Raw genomic sequence first — 8,868 nt, 5'->3', positions numbered from 1 at the left:
AGGTCAAAAGGACAACACGTGGAACTGTGCAAGAGACAACTAATTAATAGATAGATAGGAATAGGAATGAGAATAATGGAAATAGTCAAATGCTCTAATTAACCAACTTCAAAAGTAAAATTATTTTTATTAAAAAAATTTGTATCTCTTATCATTTTTATAATTAATATTTTCTTTTCTAATTTTTAACTAATATTAATATCGTGAAGACGCTAGTTATTCAGACTCGAAGGAATAATAATAATAAAGAAGGAAAGACTGCGACTCTCTCGATCATGTAAGAAAGAAAGAGACTATTATTTTCCCTTCCCCCAAACAAATCCAAAAAAGTAGTAGTAATTAATTATTAATTTAATTTTTTATAAAAATAAAAATAAAAAGCCGAGAAGAAAGAGTAAGGTCATGTTCAGCTTCATTCATTCACACCAAAAAGGTGAATGTGAACACCAAACAACAACAAAGTAACTACACACACTTCGAGCTTCCAAGGAAGGAAGAAGATGGGTGGCGTGACCTCTTCAATGGCGGCGAAGCTGGCGTTCTTCCCTCCGTCCCCGGCGTCCTACAAGGTGCTGAAGGAGGAGGCGACGGGGCTGCTGCTCATGGAGCCGTTCCCGCACCGCGAGAACGTGGAGATTCTTCGGTTCCCGAACCGCCGCGGCACGGAGATCGTGGCCATGTACGTGCGGCACCCCATGGCCAAATCCACCTTGCTCTACTCGCACGGGAACGCCGCCGACATTGGCCAGATGTACGAGCTCTTCGTCGAGCTCAGCATCCACCTCCGCGTTAATCTCATGGGGTATGTATGTATGTTAAGTAAACTCTTATTTCTTCAATTTTGCTTCTGTGTTTTGGGATTCTTGATTCGGGTCTGCATGGTGGTGATGTTGATGGTCAAAGATGATGTGTTGAATTTTTTATCTGGTTTGTTGGATTTGGGACTGTGATGATTTCTGGTTTGTGTGGACCTGGTTCCCTAGTGGACTAAACTTGTGTGGTCTGTGTATTTTTTGTGGGATTATATTATACAGATCAGCTGAATTTGGGAGGGAGTTTGCTATTCGATCGTTTTCAGTTTTTTTTTTTTTTTTGTACTCAGTTGAATGACCATTGACCAATGGGTGTTGCTTTTGGTGGAAGGGACTAAAAATCGAATCTCTGCTGGGAGATGTGCATACATTTAGTGTTAGACAGTGTCTCGAACAAAATTGTCTCAATATTTGAGACTATACTTTATAGACCCTCCCCTGATAGAATTAATCTAAAGAGCAGCCCCAATAAAGAAAATTATAAAAGGTACTTGAAGTACTATGGCTGCTTATCATTTGGAAAATTATGTTACTAATGTTTTCAAGCATCTTGTATCAATGTATGCAGATATGATTACTCTGGCTACGGACAGTCATCAGGGAAGGTAACTACTCTATGCACTTCTTTATGGTTTCTTCAATTCTTTTGTTCTCAGCAGGGAGAAGCCTCATGAAAAAACTAATCTGGATATTTTTCACAGCCTAGTGAACATAATACTTATGCTGATATTGAAGCTGCATATAAGTATCTGGAAGAGAACTATGGTGTTAAGCAGGAAGACATCATCCTTTATGGTCAATCTGTTGGAAGTGGTCCTACTTTGGATCTTGCTTCTCGTTTACCCCGTCTAAGGGCTGTTGTTCTCCACAGTCCTATACTATCAGGGCTGAGAGTCATGTACCCTGTGAAACGGACATACTGGTTTGACATTTATAAGGTTTAAATTTTTTATTTCCTATTTGCTTGATGTCATTTGATTTGAAAATTATGTATGTGATGTATCTGAACTTAGTTCCATTTTATTGTTTTGCAGAACATTGATAAAATTCCATTGGTGAAGTGTCCAGTGCTAGTAATTCATGTAAGTATTCCTTGTTTATTTTGTTGGATTGCCCACTTCCTATTTTTGTCATCATGATTTCGGTAGTTACTATATTCCTTTAACTGGTATCCAGTTAACAACTTCTGTAATGGTTGTAGCCCTTAAGACAGTGCTTAGTGTGCTAGCTTGGTATTCCAAGTAACAAATAGAATCTCTTTTAATACAAACAACTTGCATATTACTATTCAGTATCTGCCTTTTTCTTGCTGGCATTTGTGATTAAAATCATGAAATGGGTTGACAGAAGGAGGAGACAATTTTTCATCAAACGAGCTAGTTAACACAAGTGGAAATTTGTTCATCGCGACTGATTTTACTGCATCAAATTTAAAGAGAAATCAACCTTTGTTGCTGATAAGCAAACCCTAAACATGAAAATTGTATTCTTGTGAATATGGCAACTTGGCAAATATTGCTTTTCAGTGGTCATTGTTTTGGGTACAAAGCATTTCATGTCGCTTTACTAATCTGACATCATTTCCATACTCTCTTCAGGGAACTGCTGATGAGGTTGTTGATTGCTCTCATGGCAAGCAGTTGTGGGAGCTATGTCAACAAAAATATGAACCTTTGTGGCTCAAAGGAGGAAATCACTGTAATTTAGAACTCTATCCTGAATACCTTCGACATCTCAGAAAATTCATATCCTCGGTAGAGAAGCCACCATCACAAAGAGTGAGTTTCAGGAGAAGCATAGACAGCAGAGTTGAACAATCCAGAGGAAGTACTGATTGCTTTGAAACACCGAGGAAGAGCACTGATCAGAGGGACAAACCAAGGAAAAGTACTGATAGGACAGATAAACTGAAATTTCATGAATTCAAATTCAATAATACAGAAAAGTTAGAGAAGATAAGAGTCCAATTTGATCAGATGGAGAGATCACGAAGAAGCGTAGAGTATAATGATAAATCAAGAAGCATTGAGTTCCAAGATAAATCCAGGAGAAGTGTTGATGTTCAGTTTGAGAGGCCACGGAAGAGCATTGATTGGCTGGATAGAATTCGAGCTAGCTGAACCTCTTGAAGCATAAGTAATATTGGTACTGGGTTTGCTACATGGGAGGAAAAGGTACAAAGATACAGACACAGTTACTTACACCGGGGTTTTAACTTATGGTTTGCAGAATGCATATGTTACACATGCAGTTTCATACTTTCGTTGCAATGTTCATGTAGATTTGGATATGTTGGGACTTGGGATTTGATATCCTTAGTTTTTTCATTGTTATTATTATTTGCAATTGAAGCGACTCTAACCTTGTGTTAGTCATGAGAAAGAAAATGAACATCATGTCAAAGGTGGTTGCTGCTATAATTTATAAAAGTTCAAATGGATTGAATATCCTTATTGATTTTGCCTTCACGTTTCTTATCGCAATTCCTTCCTCTAAAGATTGTGTTACTTGTTTTCAGTGTTTCACTTAGCTTAGTTTTGCCAAAACAACAAATTTGCATGAGTTTTGCCATTACTTGTGTTGCCAAAAAGGAAAATAAGAAGAGAAGAATTCATTGACGAAGTCAAAAAAGTTTATGTTATCGTATTGTAATTATTTAGATTCATTAGAAGTGAGGTGAAATGCAAGCAAACCCTTTCAACTTTATTGACTGATTTGGAAATAGGCACCTTTTACTGTGAAATCTTCTTTAACTAATGAACCATTTCAACTTAGTTATTTGTTATAAACTTTAAATAGATTCTTCCAACTAATATCAGTTAATTTTTTAATGGCAACAGTCCTTTTCTGACACCCCTAGACCCTATTGTATATTTTTAAAATCATTTTTCATTTATTTAAATAAACCTTTCGTTTTCATACATACATACGTACATAAATAAATATATAAATTAATAAACCTGAAAAAAATCCAGAGTCCATCCGCGTGACTGTGTGATGGTCTTCGCTTTTTGACCTAAACTGATGCACATTGAGAAAAAATAATACCTATATAGTACAGTTTAGAAACACTGATTTTGACAGCATCGCATGAAGCTGGCATTTTTATTTGTTTTTTAATACTGCATATTTTTGCTAGTCTAACAAGTGAGATTAGTCTGCATTTTTTTAAAATTTCATTTGAAAACTACCCTCTTACTAAATTGAACTGTACTCTTACTAATTATTCACATCTTGTTTCACTTGACCCAGCGTGTTTGGAGGATACTCTTGTCTAATCTTGTTTCACTTATTACATAAATTTAATTTTTTGATGATTTTGATTTATAAAGTTAAATGTCATAAAACTAAAAGTTTATAATAAAACTTAAGATAATTCTTGACCTGATGTAAAAACTAATAACTAAACGGCTAAAATGCATAATTTCTTTTCTTTGATAATAATTTATGTTTTTCAAAAGTTTACCTTAAGTAAGTTTGTGATAAGTTAATACTTAGTGGAGTTCTTAAAGACATTTTCAGCACAAATTCTACAATAATAGTTCTATAATAGATCACTAATCTAAATATGCACTAAATATTTATATGGTCAATTACTTGATGAAACCTATATATTTCCCTCCTAATTGAAGAAGGTATTTTTTTTTTCCTATCAATTGTCAACTTATCTAATCAACAGGTGAGGTAGAAAGTCGGAAAGCACTTTCAGGTGGTAATGAAAAAAAATAGAAAGTTAAAAAAATTATAAAAGAAGAAAAAAAAAGTCTAGCCCGCGAGGATTTCACATCTTCATGAAAAAAAGAAGCCTTAATTATAAATTTTATCATTTAACTTTTATTATTTTACAAATTTTATCACCAAAATTTTCAATTTTTATGCATTTAACCACTGTAAATGAAAATTAAAAATTTTGACTTTTGACCTAGGTTATAATTATAACCGAAATAAAAAAACCTTTTTATATTAATTATAATCCCAAAGAAGATTCAAAAATAAAAAAAAATAACTTATTACATTATTTTGTTACCAACATGATGGTAAAATACATAAAAATAAAAATTTAAACGATAAAATTTGTGAAGTATTAAAAGTTAGATGATAAAATTTTTACAAAAACTGAGTAATAAAGTTTGTAAAATTATAAAAATTGAGTGTTAAAATTCACAAAATAATGGAAGTTTGAGAATAAAGTTTACAATTCTTAAGATAAGAAAACAAAATTAGTAAATTACAACATTAGCTAATACTTCAGCCAAAAGGCAACATAATAAAATAAAGGCTAATTCCCGAAATAATTGGTGGTGCCCGATGCACTACGCTATTGTAATCCTTTACAACAAGCAAGAACGTCATGCCAGAGTTTGGAGTCAAATGATAACTACTGAACGATACACAAAAATAAAAATAAAAAATGTTTTTTCACGTTGCTTTTGCTGAATTGAAATAACAAACTCTAGGCCTTTCCCAAATTAACTCACCAACTTCTGATCATAATCTAGATTCTTACAAATTTAACAAATTTTTCCTAAATAAAATATACAAACTTATCTTATAAAATCACATTTATGCATGATCGATTAAAGTAAGTTACGAAAAAAAGGGGCATAAAGATTAATAAGCTTAACAATGAGTCGTATATGTTACTCATAAACCACACTAAATGTTCAATAAGTGACATCAGTTTTTGTTTTCACATGCATTTTACGTTTGATAACCACAAACGCGTTAGTTAGAACACTAGATCAGAAGTTAGAAGTGTACAAGTTTGGCCCAATTCAGTATTCAGAAATAGATTAGCACCACACACACCACTCTAAACCTTTCGGTACAATTTCACACTTTTTCTCCAAACCTTTCAAAAAGTGGAACGATCGGTGTTTTACAAAGATAAATTCAGTTATCATAGTGTTTTCACAGTTTTCACTTTTTCAGAATGTTTTTTCACTCCACTTGCAACACAGCATCGAGTCTCAAAACTGGACGTAACCATGTTCCTCACTCTCCTCCACTCCACCACCTCAACTCGTTAATCTGATAGCGTGATCAACATGCAAGAGAAAGATAATCCTTGAAGCATACAATAACAGATAGCATGCATGACACAAAAATTATGCACCTAACTGACAATTCTATATATAAAAAAATATATACAAAGGAAAATTTCTCAAGTTTCCTTCCTTAATTCCTTTCACTTATTATTCAATCCTTTTGCTTCCATACTTGAGCAACACAAACACACATCCTATCTCTTCTTAAGGATTCTCTAAGTGCCATAGTTTGGCATCTTAATCATTGCTCATTGTTGATGCCCATAAGGAACATGTAACTTCCTCATTTATTTTTCTTTTGTTTTCCTTCTCACTTATTAGCTTTCATTTCCCTATATAAAGCCTCCATTGCTCCCTTCTCTCCCCATCTTTTATTGAATTGATTCCAAATACAAACATGGCAATGAAGAAGTTCTTGTGGGTTGTTCTGTCCCTTTCTTTGGTCCTTGGAGTGGCCAATAGCTTTGATTTTCACGACAAGGATTTGGAGTCCGAGGAAAGCCTGTGGGACTTGTACGAGAGATGGAGGAGTCACCACACGGTTTCGCGAAGCCTTGGTGACAAGCACAAGCGGTTTAACGTGTTCAAAGCGAATGTGATGCATGTCCATAACACCAACAAAATGGATAAGCCTTACAAGCTGAAACTAAACAAGTTTGCTGACATGACCAACCATGAATTCAGGAGTACCTATGCTGGCTCAAAGGTTAATCACCATAGAATGTTCAGAGACATGCCACGTGGGAACGGGACCTTCATGTATGAGAAGGTTGGTAGTGTTCCTGCTTCAGTGGATTGGAGGAAGAAAGGTGCTGTAACTGATGTAAAAGATCAAGGCCATTGTGGTAAGCTAAATGATCACTAGTCCCTAATCATAGATCTCAACCTAGGTCTTATTATCTCTTTATCTATGATTTTTTTTCCACATTCGGGTGAATAATATCTGATAATTTAGTTTTTATTTAATGGTGTTGTACTACATAGTCGACTTCACCTAACCAGATAAGACTGTTGTTGAGTAAAAAGCTATAAGGTGGATTTGGTGTGCTCATATAGGCTATAGCTTCTAATAAAATTGTTGTTTGCTTTAAGCCTCAATTTATGCAAATTATATTTTCATTAATGTCTCGTGCAGGTAGTTGTTGGGCGTTTTCAACTGTTGTAGCTGTTGAAGGCATTAACCAAATCAAGACGAATAAGCTAGTCTCCTTGTCTGAACAAGAGCTGGTGGACTGTGACACCGAAGAAAATGCAGGATGCAATGGTGGGTTAATGGAATCTGCTTTCCAGTTCATCAAGCAGAAGGGAGGCATAACAACAGAAAGCTATTACCCTTACACAGCTCAAGATGGAACATGTGATGCATCCAAGGTGCATATTAAGCTAAACTTTTTAAAAAACCAATATATTTGACTGATAACTTGAGGAACTTGAAATGCAAAAATCATTCTTGTTGCAGGCAAATGACCTAGCTGTATCAATTGATGGCCATGAGAATGTACCTGGTAACGATGAAAATGCATTGCTCAAAGCTGTTGCCAACCAACCTGTTTCTGTAGCCATTGATGCCGGGGGATCTGATTTCCAGTTCTACTCCGAGGTAAATATCTAATTCACCTATTCAATGCAAAAAATTTCAAAAGTTGTTTAGAAGCAAAAACATTAGTTACCATTTCCCAGTTCCCTTTACAAAAAAAAGTGGCAATAAGTAGGCTGCTAATTGGACTATTTGCTGTCAACATTGAAGCAAAAAAGTATCTTAATTTAACATAAAAATCATTGCAGGGAGTATTTACTGGTGATTGTAGCACGGAGCTAAATCATGGTGTGGCGATTGTGGGGTATGGAGCAACTGTTGATGGGACTAGTTACTGGATAGTGAGGAACTCTTGGGGACCAGAATGGGGAGAACAGGGTTACATCAGAATGCAAAGGAACATATCTAAAAAGGAGGGACTTTGTGGCATAGCTATGTTGGCTTCCTACCCAATCAAAAACTCCTCCAATAATCCAACAGGACCTTCATCATCTCCTAAAGATGAACTTTGAAGTTTGAATGCTTCCCACAAAATCATACTCTAATTAGCTTTGGTTGTTGTTTTCTATTAGTATCTCAGATTCAATGCCAGTGTATCCATCAATATATTTATGCTTATTACATCCCAAAGAAATAAATATTTTATATGATTTGAGTGCTAGCAATTTCTCATGTAATCTCCTTTCTATGGCCAAGAGTTTCATGCAAAATGATAACTTTACTTTAAAGCATTTATATAGATAGCAATAGATCAACTAGAGTCCAGATTGCAATATGATTTGATCACTTTGAAGATACACCATGACTTTTTTTATTTTTTTGATAATATTATTATATTGGAGTACACAATTGATGGCTGATAGAAGCCAGAGACATGGTGAAGTGTGCAGCAAGAAAGTGATGATCATCCATTAGCCATAGCACCTTATGGGACCAGTGCAGCCTTTTTCTGCAGATTGTTTGTTGATGGTATTCCTCTGCTTTGTAAAACCTCTTTGCTGGAAGTATTTCTGTCACAATCTTCTCCTTCAGTTCCAACTGTTTTGCATCTTTTTATTCCTCGGCTAAACACGCTTGGGTTTCGTTGTAGTAGTATATTCCTGATCTATACTGTGCACCCACATCATTGCCCTGAGATTTATATACACATAAATAAATAACTAAGAAGAAGAATATAACATGTTTTGTAGAAGAAGAATAGCCTCCACAAAGGAGAAGATTTATATACAGTTTAGTTATGAAGAAAATTGAAGTTTCGCCTCAAGGATGATCGGCTTAATAAAAGGTTTGTAATGGTGAAACTCTAATTCTAATTCTAATGGGAGAACAATACAAAAAATATTTTAAAAACTACACTTAAATTCTGTCACTCCACAAGTATATATAGCTAGAAAGTTAAAATTGGATGCAGCTAGATGCACCCAAGGAACTACATCCTAGAGTAACAAAACTCGTATTTTGGTGGTATTTT

At 34.8% G+C, this 8,868-nt stretch overlaps 2 protein-coding genes across 3 annotated transcripts; both read left to right on the top strand.

Annotated features, from left to right (window-relative positions):
• Window positions 1–388: 388 nt before the first annotated feature.
• Window positions 389–3,276, top strand: LOC114416336 (alpha/beta hydrolase domain-containing protein 17C-like). 2 transcript variants are annotated; one of them, XM_028381201.1, is made up of 5 exons: window positions 389–802; window positions 1,381–1,417; window positions 1,514–1,750; window positions 1,847–1,894; window positions 2,411–3,276. In XM_028381201.1, exons 1-5 carry the CDS (start codon window positions 501–503, stop codon window positions 2,930–2,932), a joined length of 1,146 nt encoding a protein of 381 aa, XP_028237002.1. In that variant the 5' UTR covers window positions 389–500; the 3' UTR covers window positions 2,933–3,276. The 2 variants fall into 2 exon arrangements, with proteins under 2 accessions (XP_028237002.1, XP_028237003.1); XM_028381202.1 differs by lacking the exon at window positions 389–802 and adding an exon at window positions 823–1,299.
• A 2,765-nt stretch (window positions 3,277–6,041) lies between these two features.
• Window positions 6,042–8,125, top strand: LOC114416333 (vignain). Its single transcript, XM_028381199.1, has 4 exons — window positions 6,042–6,705; window positions 6,996–7,231; window positions 7,320–7,460; window positions 7,646–8,125. Exons 1-4 carry the CDS (start codon window positions 6,258–6,260, stop codon window positions 7,907–7,909), a joined length of 1,089 nt encoding a protein of 362 aa, XP_028237000.1. The 5' UTR covers window positions 6,042–6,257; the 3' UTR covers window positions 7,910–8,125.
• Window positions 8,126–8,868: the final 743 nt, after the last annotated feature.

The sequence above is a fragment of the Glycine soja genome, chromosome 6 (assembly GCF_004193775.1).
Source record: "Glycine soja cultivar W05 chromosome 6, ASM419377v2, whole genome shotgun sequence".
In the NCBI taxonomy this organism is placed as follows: Eukaryota; Viridiplantae; Streptophyta; class Magnoliopsida; order Fabales; family Fabaceae; genus Glycine; species Glycine soja.
The sequence above is the reverse complement of the archived record's forward strand: the minus strand, read 5'-3'. Positions and strand labels throughout refer to the sequence as shown.

Bases quoted from the DNA above. Each gene is read 5' to 3' on its own strand.
- LOC114416336 (XM_028381201.1), top strand. From the start codon at position 501: ATGGGTGGCGTGACCTCTTCAATGGCGGCGAAGCTGGCGTTCTTCCCT. The intron at 803-1,380 runs GTATGTATGTAT...CAATGTATGCAG, and splicing joins CTCCGCGTTAATCTCATGGG to ATATGATTACTCTGGCTACG. The intron at 1,418-1,513 runs GTAACTACTCTA...TATTTTTCACAG, and splicing joins ACGGACAGTCATCAGGGAAG to CCTAGTGAACATAATACTTA.
- LOC114416333 (XM_028381199.1), top strand. From the start codon at position 6,258: ATGGCAATGAAGAAGTTCTTGTGGGTTGTTCTGTCCCTTTCTTTGGTC. The intron at 7,232-7,319 runs GTGCATATTAAG...TTCTTGTTGCAG, and splicing joins GAACATGTGATGCATCCAAG to GCAAATGACCTAGCTGTATC. The intron at 7,461-7,645 runs GTAAATATCTAA...AAATCATTGCAG, and splicing joins ATTTCCAGTTCTACTCCGAG to GGAGTATTTACTGGTGATTG.